This window comes from Haliotis rubra, unplaced genomic scaffold (genome assembly GCF_003918875.1).
Source record: "Haliotis rubra isolate DU_JTF1 unplaced genomic scaffold, ASM391887v1 Scf37, whole genome shotgun sequence".
In the NCBI taxonomy this organism is placed as follows: Eukaryota; Metazoa; Mollusca; class Gastropoda; order Lepetellida; family Haliotidae; genus Haliotis; species Haliotis rubra.
Window position 1 is genome coordinate 3333297 of NW_025767046.1, and position 25090 is coordinate 3358386.

General features: G+C 38.1%; 2 protein-coding genes across 4 annotated transcripts; one reads left to right on the forward strand and one right to left on the reverse strand.

The window, feature by feature from the left end:
- Window positions 1–372: 372 nt before the first annotated feature.
- On the reverse strand, window positions 373–19974 carry LOC124285857 (ribonucleoside-diphosphate reductase small chain-like). 3 transcript variants are annotated; one of them, XM_046722134.1, is made up of 11 exons: window positions 19917–19974; window positions 15376–15444; window positions 12419–12618; window positions 5408–5504; window positions 4904–4966; window positions 3749–3778; window positions 2672–2956; window positions 2203–2336; window positions 1687–1915; window positions 1193–1411; window positions 373–789 (listed from the first exon to the last, which is right to left on the reverse strand). In XM_046722134.1, the coding sequence occupies exons 4-11, from the start codon at window positions 5501–5503 to the stop codon at window positions 634–636; spliced, it is 1212 nt and encodes a 403-aa protein (XP_046578090.1). In that variant the 5' UTR covers window position 5504; window positions 12419–12618; window positions 15376–15444; window positions 19917–19974; the 3' UTR covers window positions 373–633. The 3 variants fall into 3 exon arrangements, with proteins under 3 accessions (XP_046578090.1, XP_046578088.1, XP_046578087.1); XM_046722132.1 differs by lacking the exons at window positions 15376–15444; window positions 19917–19974 and having other exon boundaries at window positions 12475–12585; XM_046722131.1 differs by lacking the exons at window positions 12419–12618; window positions 15376–15444; window positions 19917–19974 and having other exon boundaries at window positions 5408–5623.
- On the forward strand, window positions 5743–15782 carry LOC124285858 (O(6)-methylguanine-induced apoptosis 2-like). The gene is made up of 9 exons (XM_046722135.1): window positions 5743–6266; window positions 7137–7258; window positions 8926–9024; window positions 9945–10124; window positions 10691–10805; window positions 12467–12570; window positions 13024–13088; window positions 13366–13562; window positions 14275–15782. Exons 1-9 carry the CDS (start codon window positions 6167–6169, stop codon window positions 14340–14342), a joined length of 1050 nt encoding a protein of 349 aa, XP_046578091.1. The 5' UTR covers window positions 5743–6166; the 3' UTR covers window positions 14343–15782.
- Window positions 19975–25090: the final 5116 nt, after the last annotated feature.

The window sequence follows — 25090 nt, forward strand, 5'->3', positions numbered from 1 at the left end:
ACAGCCCCCTTATGCATAGGAATAAATGGCATTGTTCAACAGCTGATCAAGAATGTTTGATGCTGTTAATAGCACAAAGCCACAATGATACCATGCTCCAACAGTATACTTGCTTCAAGATCACCAATCCTTGTTTGTTTGAACACAATTCAAAATACTTAAGTATTGTTATGAAACGGTTGGGGTGTGGAGTAACCTTCCACTTCAGACATGGTGTTTTTCACAACCATTCCTATTCTTTATATGTTGATTAAGATACGGGATGAAATCCAAATTGAGAAAATGGTACAGTGCTAATTCCACAACTCCAGGCTTCACATGCACTAACTTTTGTAAATACATGGTCTGAAGATATAAAAAATATAAAGTACAAAATGTTTATAAATATTTATTAACAAATATACATTAAAAAATGTACTAAATACAAGAAAACAACTAAAACATACATGCAGTTTAAAAACATAAGTTATTTTTTCACATTTTTGCTGAATTAAAACTCATTAAAAATGTTTTTCTGATCAATGAATAAAAAATATTAAAAAACTTTTGCTGAATTCAGTTTGTCGTTGATGCACTCCATGTTGAGATTATGAACAATGTCTTGATTCATGAACAGATCTGAGATTCCAGTGCTCAGAAATCCGCATCCAATGTGAACTCGTGGTTAGTTGATCCTCCAGACATGACACCCATTCTTTGATACTCTCCAACTCGCTTTTCGAAAAAGTTTGTTTTTCCTTCCAGGGAAATGTGTTCCATAAAGTCAAAGGGATTTTCTGAGTTGTACACCTGCAAACCAGAACAAAAATTAGTGAGTTTAGTTTTACACAGCTTTTTGCAATATTCCAGCAATATCACGGCAGGGGGACACCAGAAATGACAGATATTAGTACCAATGCATCCATTGTTTCAAGAGCATGGTATCAATTTATTCCAACACATGACATGGCAGTAACAGTTGAAACTTTTCCATAAAACAATTCATGATGCTATCTTTCTATGTATACTGATAAATGTTTCATATAATTAAGTAAATCCGTCATGCCACATTAACTATACTACAATGAAAGAATCTAAGTCATGTTCAACTGTTTTGGAATACACAATATTATGATTGAGGTACAGGAAAGGTTTTATTGAAAATCACAAGCTGTGAGGTCATTTGTTTTTTTATAAATTCGCAATTCCTCACCTTTTCACACTGAAGTTCAACAAGAAGTCTGTCAGCTACGAATTCAATGTATTGCTTCATGAGATCACAGTTCATGCCGATGAGGTTAACAGGCAAAGCCTGTGTGAGGAATTCTTGCTCAATTGAAACTGCGTCCTTGACTATTTCATAGACTCTTTCTTGGGAAGGCTTTTGGTTTAAGTGACGGAACATCAGGCAGGCAAAATCACAGTGGAGACCCTTAAATAATAAAAATACTTTGCATTAGATTTGCTATCGAGAAAAATATTTCTGAAAGAACTGCAATCTTTCCCTCTTTATTTTATAACAAATGGGCTCGTCAATTATATTTCAAACCCAAGTAATTCCTTAAAATGGTTATTGCAAAATGATGAAAATATGAAGCATAACATTACTGAAAGGCTTCTACTGGCCATTCTGTTTTTAAAAATTGTCAAAATTGCCTCCATCCTACTGTGTTACAACAAATTTGGCCATCATGGAGAGCAGCTTACCTCATCACGGCTGATGAGTTCATTGCTGAATGTGAGACCAGGCATGATCCCACGCTTCTTCAGCCAGAAGATAGCAGCAAAAGATCCAGAGAAGAAGATTCCTTCAACTGAAGCAAATGCCACAACTCTCTCACCATACGTTGCCAGTTCATCATTCATGTATCTCAAAGCCCAGTCAGCCTTCTTCTTGACACATGGCATGGTCTCAATGGCATTGAACAGGAAATCTCTGCAAGAACACAATTACATAATCCATTAACTCACAGGGACTCTTCGAAAACTGGGGTTTTAAAAATACTTCAACCCCTACATAATTCAAACAGATAGCCTGTTAGTAATACAGAACAATAAGAAATAATGGTCAAGTCATCTTGTGTACAATCGTTATAGTCTATAATTGCTTTCTTTCATATGTTCTTTTTGTCAATTCTACTTTGGAGTTTGTTGAAAATGACATCACTATTAGAATGCCAACAAGAATGACTGGATTCGTAATAAGTATGTTGGTGACCTCACCTTTCAGCTGCATCTTTGATATAGGTGTCGATGAGTAGACTGTACATTTCACTGTGGATGTTCTCCATGGCGATCTGGAAACCATAGAAACACCTGGCTTCTGTCACCTGGACTTCCTGTGTGAATCGTTCCACCTAAAGAAAAAACAACATTTATAACATGCAGGCTTGTCAACATACTTGTTGAAATTTAGATGCATTCATTCACACTTCAGACCATTTTATTCAGTAGCAAAAATGTTAAACCAGAACAATGCAACATAAGCTCCACTATGTTGTACTAAACCAGGAAATATTTTGTGTGGCTTAACTTCTTTAATAAATTCTTGGAAAACCGATCAATTCTCACGGAATAACTTGAAATACATTTACAACCAAATTAACTAACTGGGAAACAGGTTATTGGACTTTGCAAAATTTGAATGGCGATTTCTGCCAACTTTATAACAGTGACATGTTAACTGGCTTACCAAGTTCTCATTAACAATGCCATCACTTGCAGCGAAGAAAGCTAGAACATGCGAGATGAAATGTCTCTCGTCATCCTTGAGCGTCTCCCAATGGACAAGGTCCTTGGACAAATCAACCTCTTCAGCAGTCCAGAAAGAAGCCTCTGCCTTCTTGTACATCTGCCAAATGTCGTGGTACTTGATGGGGAATATCACAAAGCGGTTGGGATTATCACGGAGGAGGGGTTCATCTTCTTTTTTGAACAAGTTCAACTTTTTCTTGTGTGTTGGTGCTTTTTTGATTGGCTGTAAAAAGAATTTATTCATGAGCAAAAGGCAACTATTTATACATATAACAAACATAACTGAAACTGTTTTGAAAACGATCATATCTATATTTTTCGGATTATAGCCAAAACGGCACCACACCAAAACGGAATCAAATTGGCGAAAACGGAACCATGACTTGGCGAAAACGGAACCATAAAAATTTTAATAGCTCTTAATTAAATGTATAAATAAAACTTTACGTTGCCTATGTATAATATTGGCAACGTTGTATAATAACTAAGTGCTCAACGATAATGATTTAAAATGGATACTAGCTGTTGACATGGTTGACTCTTCCATTCACATCTATCGGCTGACACAATAAACTTGTCTCTTCTCAAAACATTAAGAACTTGTTGTTTTTAATGCAGTTATTAGTTTATTCTTGGTACTTAATGCACAGGCTACAAGTATAAACATGTTACTTATCAAAACATTTTATAAACACTAGTTAATGAACACGCCTCGTGCATATTATTCGAAAGAAAACAGCGGCGTCTTTGATGGGTTGACAAGCTTCATTAAAATAACAACTCATGACTGCTCTGTTTGCGATAAAATGATCGTGTTAAATAAAAAATAAAAAACTAGTGTTTTGGTGTCCATATTTTCTTAATAATGTGGTTCCGTTTTCGCCAGAGAAAATTGGTTCCGTTTTCGCCAATTGGTTTTTGGTACCATTTTGACGCGGTGCTGTTTTAGCCTGCACCCTATTTTTCAACTTTCAAGTTTCCCATTCAAATTTTAGGATGCATGATCATTTCTTACCTCAGTGGTTCCATTTGTTTGCATAATATTCTGAAAAAAAAAAGGACAAAATTATTAGTTGCTACTCCTTTAAATCTAAGGCAATACATGTAATACTGGTGGATCAGATTTCTAGAACCTAATGTTCAGTCCAGAGGTACAGATAAGCTGCGTATCTGCGTAAATTACGCAAATATTTATGTGAAAACTCAATTCCTATTAAGTCTATTGCGTACAAGTACGCTAAATTTTTGTAAATACTCGATAAATGTGATTTTACATGCGTACACACGAAAATGTCAAATCTTAGCTTGCGTACCGGTCGATAGATAAAATAACTGAGGTATATTGAGAGGTTCTATTTCAGGACATGAACTTGACAACTTGCAGTCTTTCTTATCGTTTCTCATATTACAGATCAAATATAAATAACAAACATTAACATTAAAACTTTTTCATATTTTTAAAATTAATGGAAAACGACAAAATACCCAATTGAGTTTGTGAGTACAGTTTATTTGTTTACTCAAAGGAAAATTAGGATACCCAATTGAGATGAACACAAGCGAGTACACAACTCAATGACCCAAAAAGTTGTCTGTAGCTCTGCTTCAGTCACTATACAATTTGAAAGTTTCTATCAAACCATGGATTCAGTTTCATCGACTTGTCTCTACCTTATACATAAAAGTGGGCACTAAAGTTTGACATACTCATGAAAAAGAATTAGGGAACACCTGAAAAAGAAAAAAGAATTAGGGAACACCTGAAAAAGTACAAGTCTTTTCCAGAATTTAACCCACAATGCAATACAAAGCTTGTGAAGAAACCTGGAAAAGAATAAAAGAACACTTGTACATTTGCAGGTGTTCCCTTATTCATTTCCATGAGTATATGAAAGGCCACAGGATCTTTATCAGAAAACTTTCAAAGTACATTATAAGACCTTCCAATTATAACAATGGTTATGCATGATTCAAAACTGTACCTGAAACAAAGCCATGTCTTGAAAGTACAGAATGACTCATTTTAACTGCAGGTAAATGGACTAAAGAAATTCATTTATATATTATATATAACTACTGCAGTACAGATTGGAAAGCCTAAATATAGATCTGGTTTCGATAAATATTATTCACAGTTGCACAAGTGACCAAAAAATATGAAAATACAAACCTGTTTCTGACTCACTCCCAAGACCTTTGGTTTCTTTAATGATACAGAATCTTTTGTAGGAACCTAAAATGCATAAAATTATTAGGTTAGGTTGGGTCACTGCACACAAGACTGCCGACGGTCACTCCCGCCAAAAAAGTCTTTGTTCATATTGTCTTAACAAACATTGTGAAATTATGAAAATATATCTGTTCTCAACGAAAACGTTCATTGGCGCCTGAAAGGCGTGATTACTCAGTTATGAAAGGTTATCTAACATGATTCTCAAATATTTTCTTGCATCAGAAGCAGACGTCTTTTCAAAATCAAACACGAAATAAAATTGGGAAACACATTTTTTTCGTGGAAAGAACAAGTTATTTCATTTGGATTAGATCATCTGAATGCATTCATATAAAACTTGCTTCCAGATCATAACTTAGAAATATTTCGATTTGCACAAAAATTGTGACTGACGCCCATCTTCGCGCCAAATGTCAAATCAACTTCTAGTGGTAAACATACCTCATTTTCGTCGTGAATCTTCGTTCTGCCGAGCTGCGATGAAATATCAGCGTCCTTGATGACGATGTTGGTTTTCGGAAGGTGTGCAGACAACATTCTAAAAGTTTCAAGTAAAACGTTACAAAACCAAACTAAAATACTTTCTCACTAAAGATACAAACACACTCTCTATACAAGGATTTCTGGAGGCAATGACAAGAAATCCGGGAAATGTGTTCATAAACTCGCGCGCCGGTGTGTTATAGCCAATAGAATGTGATTTTACAATATGCTGACCATCTGCCTTGCTTCGAATTCAATGATTGGACGTGCGTGGTATGATCCATAGGGGTGTCAGAATCTACTAGTCCCGTGAATCGTCAATTCATCAAATTGTCGCTGGTATTCGATATTATATTATACAATTTATGTATAGACATTTATTTATAGACATGATATTTACATTTGTAAGAGCTAAAATCATTCGAATCTGTGCTGCTGATATTATGCCTTATAATATATCCACCCCTATCGAATGGAAGAGTGTATTTTGGTCCACAGCAACGAAGTAGTACCCTGCTTCAATTAATACGCGAGATCAAAGGTTGCATAAAACCTAAAGTGTCTTAAATGTATACAATTTGTAAATATTTCATGATATTATTATGTGTCACTTCGTGAACAATATGTTTCAGCTAACTAGGAGATGGCTGAAAACGAACATGCTATAATATATATAGAACTATTTAACCAGGAGGAACTTCCGGGAGGAAGTGTTTCATGGCAGAATGTTTAGATATGGCTGACAGCATCAAAGTGATAGACGAAGATTATGTTAGGAGGATTCATAGTAGAAATCCTTCAGGGCATATCCACAAAGGTAAATGACTTTTTTTGGTATTGCTGGCATTGATTTAATGCATTACATGTACATTATCCTCCTTATTCCCTGGAATCAACCCAGAGTCACTTGTTTTGTATCAGTCACATCTCAGTCATGTTGACATCCTAAAAATCTTTGCCTTTACAGTATGCAAAGTACAGTATGTACTGTAAAATATTAAAAACATTTTATTCTATGAAGAGAAGTGTTAGGACACCAATTTTATGACATGGTCATTAGCACTGTTTCTCAGCACTGGCTCACATTACATGCTGCAATTACAGATAACATCCCTATCTGTATGGTTGAGAATCGGCTTACACTATTAGCAGTATACCATCAATATCAAGGCAGATGACTCTTGAGATGGACTTCACATATTGTTTCAAAAAGTGTAATTAGCGTTCAAACAAACACTTGAACTGCTAAACAAGGCCACTGCCTCTATGTTCCTGACAATTTTACCGTCATTGACAAAAATCACAGGCTTTGAGTTTTTATGCACAACAAGATGATAACAGAACAGTTATATATATTAGCTGTATCTTGTTAAGGCTCCTTCAAACAATTCAAATATGATTCAGAAGATGTACAGGCATCTGCATGTGTGATGTGATTAGGACTTCCAAATGAGATACGACAGCATTTAAGTGTGATAGTTAAGAATTAAACTTCCCAATTATTCATGGATTCCAGGATGAACAGTCATTGAATTCATTTAAAAAAGATATAATTGCTTTGTTAAAAATGTATTGTTATAATATTTGCATGATTGTTATAATATTTGCATGCGATTACACGTGAATATTAATTTTCCTGTTGAAAAATAAGTTCTGATTTGTTACATAAATGATATTCTTTTTCTAGGTCATGGCATCGTTGCAGCAAATGCCTCAATCCCAACAAAATTCCAGACAATCGTCACAGACAACTCAGACAAGAAGGGGTTCCTCTGCAGGGCCAAGAGATTCCAGTCAGATTCCAATATTGTGAGTTCAATTAGCATGATATTTAACTGTTACAGCCTTAGGCATAGATTTTGTTATCTATCTTTGTGTGTATATGTTCAAGAAAAGAATTCCTTGAGTTGGTGCATTGTAATATTTGTACTGGCTAAAATCATTACATTTACTTCTTATTTGGAAGCAGTCAATAATTGTATGTGCATTTTTAGAGCATCTATATTTGAGTTTTCAACTTCATTTAATGATTTATTTTTAACCAAGTTTACATCTAACTGTTACCAATTAAAGAAAATTATGTAACCTTTTTTCATAATAGTAAACACAGTATGGTTATCATAACGATAAAATCAGCAAAAATTTGTTGTATTTGAACAAACTTTATTGGAGATCAGGGACTAAATTCTAGTAACCAAGTGTTGTTTAATGTGTCCGTGTAAACCTGTAGGTTGGTTTTGGTTGGTTTGTTGTTTATCGCAGCACTCAGCAATATTCCAGCTATTTGATGGTGGTCTGTAAATAACTGAGTCTGGACCAGACAATCTAGTGATCAACATCATGACTCATTGAGCATCGTACTACGCAATTGGGATACAATGCCATGTGTCGACCAAGTCAGCAAGCCTGACCACCCTATCCCGTTAGTCACCTCTAACAACATCATGGGTTACTGAAGACCGATTCTAACCCGGATCTTCAGGGGTAGTAAACATGTAGAACTTGCATCAAATATGTATTAATTAAAATAACAAACATGTAATGTAATTACTTTAAGTGGAAGCATTTAAATGATATTTTCTATAAAACCAAACAAAAACAATACATCACAAACAATGCGGCTTTTAGCCTATGACTGTTACGCCACTGCAAGGCTTGGATATATTCCATCTTGTGTATCTCACTTAGATAAACAACAACTAGTTCAAAGTGAAAACACTCTTAAACATATTTGCAAATATTTGATTCTAGCAACCATATCCCTTCATGAATTTAATTCATTATTAAATTCATGAAAGGATACAGTTAATTTTACAGAATACACAAGTGAATCATATCTAGTGTTATGGTCCAGGGAGCCGTTGTACAAAGCAACCTTAGAGCTAAGGTGACCGTAACTCCCATACCTTAACATAGACTTAACATACTCTTAGCACTAAGGCTGTTTTGTACAACGGGCCCCAGTCATCTATTAAGCTGTATGCCAGAAACCTGTAGTCATGGGTTTGCATTCAGTATTGCCCTAGTTGTTTCCAGGTTGTCAGCACTGTTGTCAGCCCATACCCATAGGATTATCACGTGTGATATGCATCACTTCAGCCAGTGTATGAAATAAGGCCCGTCCGACCGCCCGAGACAGGCTAGATTTCTGACGGGCGGTCTAAATTTACAGCTAGTCAGCCTGATGGTCCGTTAAATTTTTTTTAGATGTCCCATACATCTGAGTAAATTCACCATATCTTGGTGTCTGGTCTGGTTGAATCCATTTTGGGCTGGTAACATTTTGAAGTTACCAGCCCTGATGTCTGGCTTGGTATTGGGCTTATTTCATACACTGCTTCAGGCTTTCCCCCCACATCAAACTGACACTCCATGACATGACATTACTGAAAGATTTTATTTTTCAAAGGATCCTTGAACCATATTCAAGCATGTTGTTGTACATCTCTTCTCATAGATTTAGGTGTTTATTCCAGACTGAAGCCCCTGGTCCAGGAAGTTATGTTCGACACAATAAAGTTGATAATTTGAGTACATCCTTCTCTAAGAAAGGAACAGGAGGATTTGCTTCAAAGGTAGGCAGTTGTGTAATATCTGGGTGCGCCGATATTGCTGAAATAATAAAGACTTGTTTGGTCTCTTTCAGTACCCATGGAATGGTATGTGTCACATGAGGTTAATTTCATGTAATGCAATGCCTTACTTTGTTAATAGTTTTACTGTCTCATATTCAGTTTAATGTAGAAATTTATCTTTGCCAAATAATGAGAAACTGAACTTCCAAGAATATGATTTCAAAAATCATATAAAACTTTTCATGTTAAGCGGCCTTCACACGACAAACTGAAGTTTGACAACACATGTTGTTAAAATTTTAAAAGTTGTCAAACTCGCATTTTCATTATCGTCAAACGCATTTTCACCGTCAAACACATGTTGTCACACGTCAAAACACGAGTTTGACAACAAACTCGAGTTTGACAACACCGAAAGTTTGACGCAAAAGTTGGTGAGAATAGAGACCAATCCTATTTCTCGACAACAGTTTGACAACTCTGAAATTGGTGTTGGTGGCGAGTTGTTGGAATGTTCACACTCTCAAACTAGTACAAATCAAAACTCAACATAAAAATTCCACATAATACAATTTTAGTGAAATAGTCACTGAATTTCATTATGTTCATAGGTAACAAACTTAAAATATATATTTTACACTTCAGTGTTATCACATTTATGCCGACTTGTAAACAGGACCAATATCTTTGTTTGAAACATAATTTAGTGATTGGGTGAGGAAAGTATTCTGAACTTATTATGATTTAACATAGTGATTGAGTGAGGAAAGCATTGTGAACTTATGATGATACTTTTGCATTTAATATTCATGTCTTAATATTTTTTTAGAATAATGGTTAATTATCATGATGATGCTCTTATTTTTTGTTCATTGGAACAATGGAAAAGCGTTATTATGTTTCTACGTGAATGTTTTCAGTCTAAGCGAGGCTTGAAGTACCACCTATCCAGCGCACCAGGGCCGGGGCTATATGCTTTACAGAGTACACTAGTCACCAAGAAAGACTTCAACAAAGCTCCCACGTCAAGTGTTTTCCATAAACCCATAGCTCAGAAGATCAGCAAGCTGAATGGAATTCCTGCTCCAAACTCTTATAATGTATGTACGCAGGGTTGTATTTCATTTGAAATGAGAATGATGATATCTGCTTCATAAGCTGAAGCCCATTTCAGGTGCCCATTTCTGATGATGCTTGCTCCTTCTTCTGATGCCTATTTCATGTGTCTATTTCACATGCCTATTCCTAATGCCAGATGTGTCTCAGTTTTGTTTTGTATCAGACAATTTAGACAGGGAGGCTGGTAGTCTTTTGGTTAATCAGTTGGCATGCTATGCTGGAAACCTTGATTAGATTTCCCACCTTGGTACAATGCATTAAGCCGTTTTTGATATTCCCTGGCAAGTTAGTTGTTTGAATATTGCTGAAAGTGGTATAAAGCCATGCTCTGTGAGCTATGTGTTTTCCTCATGTTATTGTAAATATTTCCCTTGTGTTATGTGAAAGTGTGTGTGTGTATGTTGTATATACATATAATATCATTATTAAACCTGTAATGATGATGATATTCAGCAGGTACAGTGTACTTATAATTACTGATTGTTCCATACAGACAAACCCATGATCTCTACTGATTTCTAGTTTTGCCTCTAAACTGTTGTTGCAGGTGTTGAAATACAATCCTGGCAAGGTGAACAATGTTAGTGCCGACTCAGCATTCAAGTCTCAGTCCAAGAGAGATATCTTGAACACGAAGGAAGCAGCAGCACTGCCTGCACCATGTGAGTTATCTAACATTGAATTGGCTTAGTCCAGTGTCTCTCATTTGGTTACTTTATAAAGGAAGGTAACTGTGGAGTATTATTCATGAAAAGTGTATAATAAGACCGGTTTTAAAAAGGTTTTTATTTAAAATGCCAGCACTTTGAAAACCTTTTGTGTTGAGAAGGAAGGTGAGGCATCTCTTTCTCTATCTGGGTTGTGAGGGTCCTGAGTAGGACCTGGATCAGGAGGGTCATGAGTAGGACCTAGGTTGGGAGGGTCATGAGTAGCACCTGGATCAGGAAGGTCATGAGTAGGACCTAGGTTGGGAGGGTCATGAGTAGCACCTGGATCAGGAGGGTCATGCACCTGGGTCGGGAGTGTCAGGAGTAGGACCTGGATCAGGAGGTTATGAGCAGGACCTAGGTCGGGAGGGTCATGAGTAGGACCTGGATCATGAGGTCATGAGCAGGACCCTAGGATGGGAGGGTCATGAGGGTCATGAGTAGCACCTGGATCAGGAGGGTCATGAGTAGTAGGACCTGGATCAGGAGGGTGAGTAGGACCTGGGTCGGGAGGGCATGAGTAGACCTGGATCGGGAGGGTCATGGTCTGGATGGGAGGGTCATGAGTAGCACCTGGATCAGGAGGGTCATGAGTAGGACCTGGAGTGGGAGGGTCATGAGTAGGGTAGCACCTGGGGGAGGGTCATGAGTAGCACCTGGGTCGGGAGGGTCATGAGTAGGACCTGGGTCGGGAGGGTCATGAGTAGCACCTGGGTCGGGAGGGTCATGAGTAGCACCTGGATCAGGAGGTGATGAGCAGGACATGGGTAACACTGTCTGGACCTGCAGACAGTTATATGGCGGCGGTCTGTAAATGATTGAGTCTGACCACCCGATCCTGTTAGTTGCCTCTTACGACAAGGATGGGTTGCTGAAGACCAATTCTAACCTGGATCTTCATGGGTTATTGTTTAATGAAAGTAATGACAGCAATGACCGCGGTCATAATCAAGTCTGAACCAGGCAATCCAGGCCCAATTTGATGATAGTGACAATAAAACCTGATGAATACACTACAGGATGCTGATGTTTGCAGTTTTACTGACTTTCATGCATACTTTCCATCTGACTTGTATTTGTTTGAGTAAAGATTAAGTTCCAGTCAGCTTCAGTGTATGCTAGACCAAATCTTTTTATGTTCAGCTAAATAGTTTTTACCAGTGCCCAATTTCACAAAGCAATCTTAGCGTTACGACTGTCGTAAGGTAAGGTATAGGAGTTACGATCATCTTAACACTAAGATGGCTTTGTGGAACAGGGTCTATGGCTTTGGTAAAAGAATCCCCAGTATTTGTACAAAACTCTTGACACCTACATCAGGTACCTGGTCAGGGTCAGCTATTTTGGGGTCAGGTAAATAATACTAATCACGGCCCTACCCTGGACAATCTTTGTAGCAGGTGCCAATGAGGTGAGGCGGTGGTTGTTCATCCATGGTATATATCTGAAAGGTCTTTGTGTTTGGAAACTCAAAGACGTTATAGTACATTACACAAGACTCAAGTTAATATAGAAATGTGATCACACATGGAATGTCAGTAATGTTGAATGTATATATTCAGGTATACTTTTGTTGTGATTGATATTTGGTCTGAACCTGTTGATCTTCCACTCAGGGCAGTACCAAGTGAAAGATGACCTGCTCCATGGATCTCCGAAGGCCCCGGTGTCCAGTTTCCGCTCCAGGACGATGAGACAAATGCAAGCAGATCCTCCCGCTGTAAGCTGATGTTTATTGAAGCCAAATCATATAGTTTTGCTGATAATACTGAAAAATGAGAGGGGAGCATATCAAAACAATCAGATTTAATTTTGTTTGCTTTAGCAAATTTATTCTCTGTGTTTCAGTGTTTATGTACTTAAAATGGAAAAATGACCAGGAGTTCTTGAATAGTAACATTTGTGAGATACTAAGAGTAGCATGGTTATTGTACAAAAACTGATCTCTGTACATCATTTGCTTTTGCAGTGTGTTCAGCTATAAAGTACATTTTGTATATGTGCTAAAGAATTATTGTCTCATTATGTATTTTCATGTTTGTTTTTCTTGCTTTGAATATTCGAATAGTATTTACAGCATCTGTTGTAAATACTGTCCTAAGTATCTGTTTCCTTAATTGTTGGCTGTTCATACATTGTCCTTTGGAAAGATTATTGAGTTGTCTATTGACAGGTTCCTGGACCAGGTGCATATTTTTCATCAGGAGACCGAGAACAGATCAACAAACAACTTTTTCCGTAAGTTATGTGAGGTTACAAGTGGAAAGGAAAAATATTTGGATTATCTCCCCTTGACCACATGTGACATGATGTAGTTAACAAGGACCTGGTGTTTGTGTCCCAGTCTTCACAGTATTGTTATACTTCGATGGTGTTTCAAATATATTTGGTGAGACTTTGGTTAATTAAAGCAGTGTTTAATCAAAATTTGACACAAGTTTCATTTCATACTTGAGAAATATCCACCTAGACTTTTATGTGAAATTAATCATAATTTTTCATGTGATATTTGCAGGAAGAAGCATTATTTGTGTATCTCAGCCCCAGCAATGCCCCTACCCCCTGCCCCGCCCTCCCCTGGACCAGGCAGCTATGAGATGGTGGACTACGAGGGACCCCCTAAACACTACATGTCCACTTCAGCATTTGTCTCCGCATCCAATCGGTGGGCAGGAGACGCCAACATGTTAACAGTGGACTTGCCAGGACCAGGTAATGTAGTCTTATTGTTCTTCCTTTGGTTTCTTATACTTACTGACGGTGGGGTAGCCAAGTGGTTAAAGTGTTTGCTCGTTACACTAAGGTCCAGGTTCGATTCCCCACACAGGTACAATGTGTGAAACCCATTTCTGGTGTCCCCGTTGTGATATTGCTGGAATATTGCTAAAAGCGGCGTAAAACCATATTCACTCACTCACTATTGCACTTATTGTAGTCACTGATGACTGTGTAAGCCTTCAATTTGGGAAATATATAAAATGTTTCATCACCCCATCATTAGATTTCCAATTGTTGAAACTTTATAAATTAATGTCATCCATAGAATTGTTAATCTCACCTAATTGTGTTTCATAAGACAACGAAAACGTTATTTTTTCATCAAACTGATTTGCTATTTTACATCATTTCCTTTGTTGTGTAGGTGAAATTGACAGTAGTAAAGTGAAGAGGCTCTCGATTTTCAAAATAATTTTACTGGGACAGATAGTCATTTTCTTGAAGAGCTTGAAATTTATTAGCCAAAACATTTGTAGTCATGTGATTGGTTGGGTTTTTTTAAAAACAAGTTCAAATGCAAATAGTTTCAATTCTAAGGGAGACAACTCTTCAAGTATTCTTATTTTCATTTGGAATCATTTAAAAATTTCAGCTTCCAATAGCATTTTGCATCTTCTCTTCTTGAGTATTTTCTTTTGTTTTGCAGCTCACTATCGGCCCCTGACAGTCGGAAAACAGTCATTTATTTATAATTCAGCTGGGAAATGGATATAGGGTATCTGCATTTAATAGGTTGAAACTTACTTGTCTTCATGTTTGTTCATCCTCACATCCGTCCAGTATTAAAATCATTGTGTTTTTAAGATGAACCAACAGGCTTTACTGGAGGAATGCCACTCTAATGGACATTGATTTTATAAAGAACTATCTTCCACAAATTCATTAATATTCACAGGCAACTATGACAAATTTTTTTGTCTGGACAATAACTTTTAAATTAATATTATTTTTGGTCTCTGATCTTTTATATCATGTATATTTAATAATGCCCCAATTGCACTTTGTTTTCGATATGAAGTTCAATGTTATTTTGAGAGTAAAACTCAGTTATTTTTCTAAATTTCATCAGAGTGTTATTGGTAGTATTTTCAAGAATTTGTCAAACAAAAGGAATATATGGCATTTTGTTGAAGCAACGTTTATATATAATCTCCTTCCAAGATTACTTTCCAAAGATGTTTGGGTCTGTGTTAAGACTGATGAAGCCAGCATTGTTTTGAGTTGATTTTATTGACAGATTATTCAAGTATTTTTGTAGCAATAAACCTTTTTATGTGGATGTACATTATGGTGAATGTTTCACAGAATTGTGATATATACATGTTTATATATTTATCATGTTCTAACCATTCTAGGCTATCTGTGATACTGTTATAGCTGTGTTGGTCTGTTTATTTCTCATTACATTTCATCCATAAAATTTCAGTCCCGTTGCCTTACTGTTAATGCCTTACATTTACCAGTACATATTGCAGCATGTTAAGTGAGTAGCCATTTAATACAACTGTAACACTGCGGGCTCTTTCAGTGTGACAATGCATTCTACAATGTTTGTTTTTTTGTATTTATTGTACCTATGAAAGCATTCGAAACTATGACCTGAACTTAGTGCGTTAGCGATCATGAATATTTTGGGAGAAATTTTATGAATGTGATCAGTCTGATTTTACCAGAAAATACCTGAAAATATTCATGATCACTAACTTTTTTTTGTTCAGTGTATATGTTGAAAGTATAATTGACTTACTTCCAGTTTTTACTTGAATCTGAAGATGATATCATAGAATTTGTTTTCTGGAAAATTCATCAGATTATCCTGAAATTCAATAAATTCAGTTTCTTGAAAATCACAATTCTGGACCTGCAGATTTGAACCATGTATACCTATTAAACTGTCTGGTACCACTCGCAATGAGTGTTCACTTGAATATGACATTTAAATCACATGTTATAATGCATGGACTTCACTCCAATGATATAAACTCTGAGAATTCAGATAGCGTGGAACTGAAATGAAGTTTTTTACAGTTACAAAATATTGTCGTGAGAATGTCAGTTGTTGACTTCCCAATGCCATCCCATATGTTTTTTCCATATTGGAACTGTGAGAGTTTTGTGTTGTTTATGAAGACAATAAATTCTGATTAATATGAATTTCTGAATGTGTTTTTATTTACCTATAGAAATATATTAGTGTATATAGATACTTTTGCATGATATACAACTTGAAGTAGAACAGCCATAATTGGAAGGTTGTGTGTTGCAATAGCTTGAGAGATTTCAAAAAAAGTGTGTGGCATAACCTCCTTTGGAGTAGTATATAGTACTGTCGGAAATAGAAAAAAATTGTATTTTCTCATTTATCTCTACAATGTATGTAGTTGATATGTGAAAGTGTGAAATATCTGTTAAACTAAGTTCGGAACCTAACTACAGTCTCAGTGGTAGAGATATAGGAAACGGTGAAAAAGGTCTTGACTGAGGGGAAATTAGTGCAGAAATGAGCAATGCGGGTTTTTTCTAAGTCCAAAAAGACTTATTTGGAACAGACCATGGCTTTATGCAAATTAGTGTGCGACGATATTGTATTACAAAGGACACTTTTTAAATGCCCAATTTGAAATTAGACGTAGATTCATTATAAACGATAGCTGATGTAAAAAATAATAACTTGTATGCCGAAACTATTAAGGATGTAGCTACCATGCAGTCTCACTGTCACTATAAAAAGAAACAGATAGGAGGGGGTCGCCTCAAAAGCAAAACCTGGGGTCGGGCTTGGGGATAGAGATATCAGCTAAGATAAGATAATCCTTTAGGGCAATTATACTGGGGAGGTACACGGCACGTCACAACAATTTACAAATTATATCCAGTCCTGTCGATCTTCGGGTGGTCATGCCACCTATATACTACGATGCGTTTCTATGGTTTTGGGGTATCATACTCTCTTACATATCTCAACATAAACTTTATGAAGAAAGACACGTAAGATGTTAATCAGTAGATGAGACATAGTCAACACACATGAAAAAGCACAAAATATCTTTGAGATGACCCCTTGTGCCTGTAGGCAGCACGTGCATTTCATGCCAGGTGAGTCGACGGTCCGTCGTAATACCTGGCTGAGCGACCTAATTGCCATCTATAGTCTGATCTATTGTTTTCAGCAGCTATTCGTATTTTTTCTAAGTTTTGTCCGATTTTACGAGTAAACATGCTTTTCTGGATATCGTATTACGCATCCCCCCGAAGTGGGTTATTTCGACATATGCTATTTGCAATTGTGTCAATTTTAGGGATACAGAGTAACAGCCTAAAAATAGTTTTTTTCTATTTCCGACAGTACTTTTCTTATAGTACGTTTATAACATCTAGTCAGTAGTAACTGTACTGATCCAGTTTTTCTTTAGAACAAATGGAGAGTGAATGTCGTGCCTACATTGCTACATTTTGTCAGGCGAATGACCTAACTTCCCAATGCTATTACATTACGACTTACAAACTGAACAGACGAAGATGTGGAGTTATACCTGTTATCATCTTTATTTTTTATTACTTAATTTGGTTGAGAGAAGGCTTTCTTTGTTTATTTAAAGGACAACAACGTTTAGTAATAATCAATACAATATGTAAACATTTGTTTCGTAATTTCTTGGTGTGTCGGAAGTGCAGAGTGATTGAATTAACCATGACACTAGACTTCTTTAGAAAAAACTAAGGTGTCTGTTGATCAAATCCTTAAAACCATATCCATTGCATAATCTTCCGGACTCAATACGAACGTCATAAACAAGACAAGATGTCAGCTCCATATTGTAAGGCAGACGACATGTTGTTACGGTGGGCAGACAATAGGCCCACTGGGATAAAAAGCCCTCGGACAAAAAATCCCTAGGCTAAATGCCCCCTGGACAAAAAGCCCTTGCAAATTTCAACCCATAGGATAAAACACCCTCGGTGTATATTTTGTTACGTGTCACATGTGCTTGGCGTGGTGGTGTTAATTGGCTGTTAAGTCGTCTCGAAAGATAACACCTTGGTTTTAATGCGTTCAGTCCTTTGTTACATATTTTTACTATATAATATTTTAGCTAATGTTCAAGACGTCAGCATTATTTATTGCTTGTTACGTATTCTATTACGTTTCAGTTTTCTCTTTGATCTATTTCCACGTGCTTAGTATTCGATTAGAGACTTGGTGTCAAGCTGGGGTAGAATTTATGTTGTTTTTTGTTGTTGTGTTGACCCTTTATTGAAATAAGTTGATTAGGAATAGACGTTAGAGGCAAGGGAAGACAGCGGATTTGGTAGCTATCGACATCCTACTCCGGATAGCAGGTTCTGCCGTGTTCACGGGAGCAGACGACCGTCTGTCCATTTCACGTTTTATAATCATTTTTAGACCACAATCATGGAATACGGTGCCAAACAAGAAACCAGACGCGTAGTCTGTCTCACAGTCCCTGAACCACATTATTTTCCCTACTGCCAAGCCCTCTCTGCAGTGCTAAAGCCCTAAATATAGCAAGTCTAGATTTCCTCAGGTTCTGAATCTCTGGTCTCCCTGGGGCTCCTTTTCAATTTAAATGCGCTAGTTTGTTACTATCAAAATTATATATATTCAGAGACTAAGCATTAGTCTACCAGACGCGTAGCAAGCCATTTTGTTCGTGTAAGCCCAATAGGTTACAAAGCTTTATATTTAGATAGTATTGAGTGCTTGCCCAACTTTCATGCTGATCTTCAGCAAAAATCATGTGTAAGCCCGGGCTTTTTAAAACAATGGTAGCTACCTGGAAACCGAAAGGATACATTTGTGAGGTTCAGTGTCTGAACCAATTCGGGGAGTAGGATACGGGATCCATCAGTGATGATGTTAATTAACATGAACATTATTCTCCACTCATTATTGCAAGGTGTAATCATCTGACCTTGCCAACATAGCTCGGTTCGGGGTAGAGGGTACAAACCCATCCCCTGTTGGCATCCGACAAACAAGTTCAAGAACTCTTTGAGTCATTTGAGTGTCGACATACCCATGAAGATCCGGGTTAGAATTGGTCTTCAGCAACATATACTTGTCATAAGAGGTGATTAACGGGACCGGGTGGTCAGGCTCGCTGACTTTGTTGACACATGTCATCGTATACCAATTGAGTAGATCACAGGATTTTCTTGTCCAGACTCGATTATTTACAGACCGGTGCCACACAGCTGGAAGTTTGCTGAGTGCTGAGTTTAGAATTAGAGTCGGTACTCAAAGCCAGTTCCTCACCAATTCTGTTTTCCAGCTGAAACCAACGCACCTTACCATCAAGGAAAGTTACTGTTGGGAACAGTATACAACCTGCACTAGTGCAAGCTGAAACTGCAGAGTGCAACATATTTATACCAATTTGTACCCAGTGCAGGTAAATATTTAGCTGTTTAAACAACACAGATTTCAGCTGGAAAACAGAATTGGTATTATTATCTGATCACATGGAATGTTGTTCATGTCTTTGACCTATGTAGCTGGAGTGCGGCGTTAAACAATAAACAAACAAGATGGATGTACTAGCTGGGAGATTAACAAAAAAACACTTCAAGACCCTGCGAGCCCAAAGGATTAGAGTTGAATGTTTTATTAATTTGGCATGAAAAGCGAGTGAGTGAGTTTAGGGACTGTTCATAATTTATGGTTAGTGGGGGTGATGATTTTAATTTAAGGGGTGGGGGTTTGTCACCATTTTATTCTGGGGAGTTGGGGGCAGCAATTTTGTACACACGTACTAGGGGCGGGGTCAGCAATTTTGTACATAAACTTATGTTTAAAATTATGCTTAGAAATTATGGAAAGGGGAGGGGGGTCATTGATTTTGTACATGACATGCAAGGGGGTCCACCACCACCCCTAGCCATAAATTATGAACGGTGCCTTAGTTTTACTGTAGTCAGGCAGATTACGCAGAGTTACCTCCCTTCCCTTGTAGGGAATCTATATTCTAACTATATGGCGGTGGTCTGTAAATAATCGAGTCGGGACCAGACAATCCAGTGATCAACAACGTGAGCATCGATCTGCGCAATTGGGAACCGATGACATGTTTCAACCAAGGCAGCGAGCCTGACCACCCGATCCCGCTAGTCGCCTCTTACGACAAGCATGGGTTACTGAAGGCCAATATTCTAACCCGGACCTTCACGGGTCTGCACGAAAAGTACATTGAATATTGGCTTCTGCGCACCAAATAAATATTTCATGGCATATCGTACTGCATGCACGGTGGCATCTGAAATACTTACAATAGGGCTCGTCAGCTGGCGAACTGGGGTTGGCACCCTAGAATTGCTAGAAGTGTTGCGACCAGAACTGGGATACGACCAGAACTGGGATAACTAATATGGAGAATTATACGTCTTACTCTCAACTATGTATTTAATCGACAAACAATTATTAAGATCAAAATCAGCTGCACAACTCGTGTCCTTTATTTTAAATACTGATCGCAAAAAATGCCAATGGCAGCGCTCCATAGTCGATGTCCGCCATAATAGCTAAATATAGCAGCGCAGAAAATGTAGAAACGTGAAACTGAAACGAAATAGAATTCATTTTCACACGCTTTACTGTAATTACTCTACTAGCTTAAAAATAAGTGAGCGACGATATAAACGATTGAATAACTGACGAGTACAAAAATAATTAGAAACTCTTAAGGTGCGTCCAGCCTATATTGGAAAATTAAATGTTAGCTACATATTTGCAGAGGAATATGGAAATATGTAACTGATAATTTTTAGTGTCTCCTCACAAAAACATTAACTAAATCATATTCCGCGCACAGATCGCCTTAAGTTTTAGAGTTAACCGGGAGCAGTACTGCAGTAAATAGGGTTTTACGAAATTGTGGACTGTTTATCCCAGGCTCTTTACACAGTTACCTGTTGCTGTGAGTTAGGAACTATACTTGGCCTCTGCAGGTTTAATAGTCTTGGTGGACGGTTTACGCCTCTTGAAAAAAGACATTGAGGCATTAACCCAGCGATGGGTGTCAATAGTGAGCTCCACAGGCTGTACCCATTATGGGATCGACCCAGGTTTTCCCTTGTGATTAGCGAATTCCTTTACCAGAAGGCTATCAGACCCCAAGGAAATTATTATTGGAATGGTAATCTTATGAAAATGTCTGGTTTACGTACAGAAGGAAATAATATACCACCGTACAACACTTGGTTAATGGTTTATATGACCAGAAGAACACAGCTGACCAAGCGGTCTGGTATGACGCTGCAACATGCTGTGTATAGTTGCGTCCCTTTGTTGTGTCAGGATCCTGAGAGTGTTGATGGCCAATCCCTCTTTTACCACCTGGGATGCTTCAGAGAAACTAACATACTTATCAGTTTTCTTATATTAACGCTAACACAAACTGCTTTGAGTAGAAGTCATATGATATCGCAATAATCATCAATGAGGTTTTTTATTCTTTGAGCAGCATTTCAGTCTTCACCAAGAGGTGTGGAAGGGAGAACCATGACGCCCAGGGTCCCAGACGTTTTTTCTCTTTTCAAAACTAACGCATGAGCAAGGACCATAATTGACCGAATGTGCATGTGATTTAAACCCGGACGAGCGGATTCTGATTATCCTGAACATTATTGAACGCAGGATTGTATATTCTTGTGACAAAGTGTCACTTCTGTTACTTCTGCTGGGTGGCCCACGACCCGGGTTCGATTCCCTACATGGGTACAATGTGTGAAACCGATTTCTGGTGTTCCCTACCGTGATATTGCTGAAATGTTGATAAAAGCGGCGTAAATCTAAACTGAGTCAGCCAGTATTCCAGATGGGTGGCCGACAACGTTACCCACATCAGACATGCATATACTGTACTGTTTTACTCCCGCGTAATGAGTAATTTAACGACCAGAACGTCTTTCAAACTGAAACCGATAATTCAAGACGTATTTCTATCCCTACAAAAATGTTTGACATGTGTTTGAAGTTTTCATAGGGGAAACATTAATACTCTTTTTATTTTTGCTTACATTTTGAAGACGATGACAATTTGAAAGTACAGTTCACTGATTGTAAATGGCGTCAATGCACCTTTTAACCAAATCACAACTCCGCAACAAGTAAACTCATTCCTAAACAGCAGAAAGCTTCGGTGCCATGACTTTGTTGGTCGAACGCTTTTGTAGAAATACAACCACCTCATCGAAACGACAACCTTTGGATTTTGAATACTTTTTTTGTGGCAGTGGTGTAAACAAAAGAGGCAGGTTCGACAAGCTTGTCGTATCATTTCTTCGCGCCTCCGCGTGGGGCCAAAACCCCAAAATAAAAAGTCGTCTGATGTTCTGGGAATATGGAACAAAACCCGCGCATGCGTAAAACGATCTTTCATTTTCACCTAACGCTTGTTAGTCACGAAATAATATGATACATCGGTCATAATCCCGTCGATTGATTCAAACCTATCGGTGGTAGTAATTGTAACTTCCTTAATCCGAACGCGATTTTTACGTAGCTCAATAACTCTATAGATTTCTTTTGTACCGACTGGCTTTCGTCGCCTAATCTCGACGAGTCTACGTAACGCCGCCAGCGTATATGAGATGTGCCCCTTGCTTGATGAACTGTACACTTGATCAAATGTACGTATTGCTTAATTCCAGTGCACATTGTATTGGAGGCGGTAACATATTCACGAAGCTTCACGATCAATTCACGTCACACACCCTTTGTTGGATGTCTGTAACAAGGCATAAAAGAAGATGTAATGAATTTAGGGACAAAAGTAAGACTGTTCCAGTTTGGATTGTTGCTGATTGTGTTAGCAATAATATACTGTATGTTAGGGTACGGGTGGTCATGTCGTCTAACGCGCTGTAATTCGTTGTGAAGAGTTGCCGCCCTTTGTTATGTTATCGTTGTTTTGAATACGCTGATTGTGATCTTTGGTGATGGAGTTTAAATGTGAAAAATACGCAGCGTCAGGCAGAGCCATTTTTGTAATACTATATTGAGGAATTTGGTATTAGTAAGTGAGTGAGTTTAGTTTTACGCCGATTTTAGCAATATTCCAGCAATATCACGGCGGGCGACACCAGAAATGGGCTTCACATATTGAGGCATGTGGGGAATCGAACCCGGGTCTTCGTCGTGAGGAGCGAACGCTTTAACCACTTGGCTACCCCACCGCCCTGATTTTGGTATGAAACGATGCTAACGATGAGAAAGGAAGGTCTTACACTGCAGGCAACAAACGAGTGTGATTGTGAAGGGTAGTAATTTTGTGGAACATTGATAGACAGGAATATCCAACTAACTTCTTTAATGAAATAACTCAATTGATCGAGCGGTCTGGCTACATTCCTCGGTAGAACAAGTCCCGTATGCTAACGTGATCTTGCTCATTCTATCAACTTCTGGTATAGTCAGGACCAAACTCAAAGATTTATACATTCCCGCTACATGGCTGACCAGTTGCCGAGCCTGGCATAAAAAGAATTAACAAACGAATGGCATCATTCATATTTAATGCTTTAAGCATCATTGCATTGATTGAGTGAGTGAGTTTAGTTTTACGCCGCACCCAGCAATATTCCAGCTATATGTAAAGCGGTCTGTAAATAATCGAGTCTGGACCAGACAATCCAGTGATCAACAGCATGAGCATCGATCTGTGCAATGGGGAACCGATGACATGTGTCAACCAAGCCAGCGAGCCTGACCACCCGATCCCGTTGGTTGCCTCTTAAGACAAGCATGGGTCACTGAAGATCAATTCTAACCCGGATCTTCATGGGTTCATTGCATTGATATGACGGCGGTAGGTTTACTTGTAGTGGGCGTCACACATTGTACCAATGGAAGAGGTGAGCGAGTATGTTCTCCTAGCTACAATCCAATATTCCATATCACGCCAGGGGACACCAGAAATGGGCTTCAAACATTGCATACGTGCAGGAAATCGAATCCGGACTTTTCACGTCATCTACTGGGCTACCTTACCGCCCCCAGGGAACTGAATGTACGATCGACATCGTGGATTAGAAATAGGACGTATTTGGTGGTGAATATCGAAGATAGGTACAAAATATTTCGAGTTATCCGACACAACTGCAAAAGGACGACTAGATAAGGAATACGCTTGGGCCAGGCTTTTACTTCGAGACAACTATAAGTTCGATACATCAATGTTCGACACAACGGTGTTTGAATGTGAAATTAAAATCATGGAATTAATCACTACTCGTAATATATAGAGGATATTATATGAGTGCCCATGTCATACTATGTTTACAGAAGAAACGTGACGTCATAGCCTTGTTCGTGACGTCACGTCACCATGACAAAGTGATATTTTGCCCTAGGGCATCGTATGAAAAATATGAACCCCGTAGGTAATAAATGCCAGCCTGTGTTTGAAAGTAGATTTGGTTTTATTTTCCTCAATTTGACGACTTCGGTAATAAACAGAATATTATATTCGTGCCCATATCATACTATGTTTAGGACACTCGTGCCTAAATATCGGTATATCCCTTGCTCTCGCTCGGGAAATACCAACATTTAGGCACTCGTGTCGTAAACATAGTATGACATGGGCACTCATATAATATCCTCTATATATGCATGCATGCAGACAGGTGACGTTATTCTTATGTGCATTGTTCAGCATGTATGGCCCAGTGTTTGTGACACGAAAGGGGCTTTGATGTCAGTGACGTCAATCCGAAACATGACTGCAGTCGTTTTATCAGGATTGTATTTTATCCTAAATGTTAGGTTGACACGTTTACATTACCTGCGGTATTTTAGCTGACGTGAACTGTGTACCTGTCAGTGTTAGTGAGTAAAAACGTGTATGTGGTTTTACGCCGCTTTTAGGAACATTCTTGCAATATCACGGCAGGGGACACGCGAAATGTGCTTCACACATTGTACCTATGTTGGGACTAGAACCCGGTCTTCGGTGTGACAAGTGAACCGTTTAACCACTAGGCTACCCCACCGCCCCGTCCTGTGTAAAGACAGCGGTGGTCAACTGTATACTTAGACTAACGCTTAGTCACGGAATATATATAATTTTTTGATAGTAACAATTAAATTGAAAAGGAGCCCCAGTGAGATGGGAATCTCAGAACCTGAACCTGAACCTGAACCTGAAATCTAGACTTGCTTCAATTAGGGCTTTAGCACTGCAGATAGGGCTTGGCAGTAGGGGAAATAATGTGGTTCAGGGACTGTGACACAGACGACTGTAAACGCTATTAATTTGCATACATCATACAGACATGGTAAGAGTCATACGGCGAGGTTTAACGTAACGTACACGATTATTTATCCTCGCTTCGAACATAATGTCTGAAATTGAGTTTCAACACCATCACATATCGTTTAACGACACTCAAATTCGATGACATCACAGCGTGTCGGTTTGATGTTGCAGGAAATCCACAAC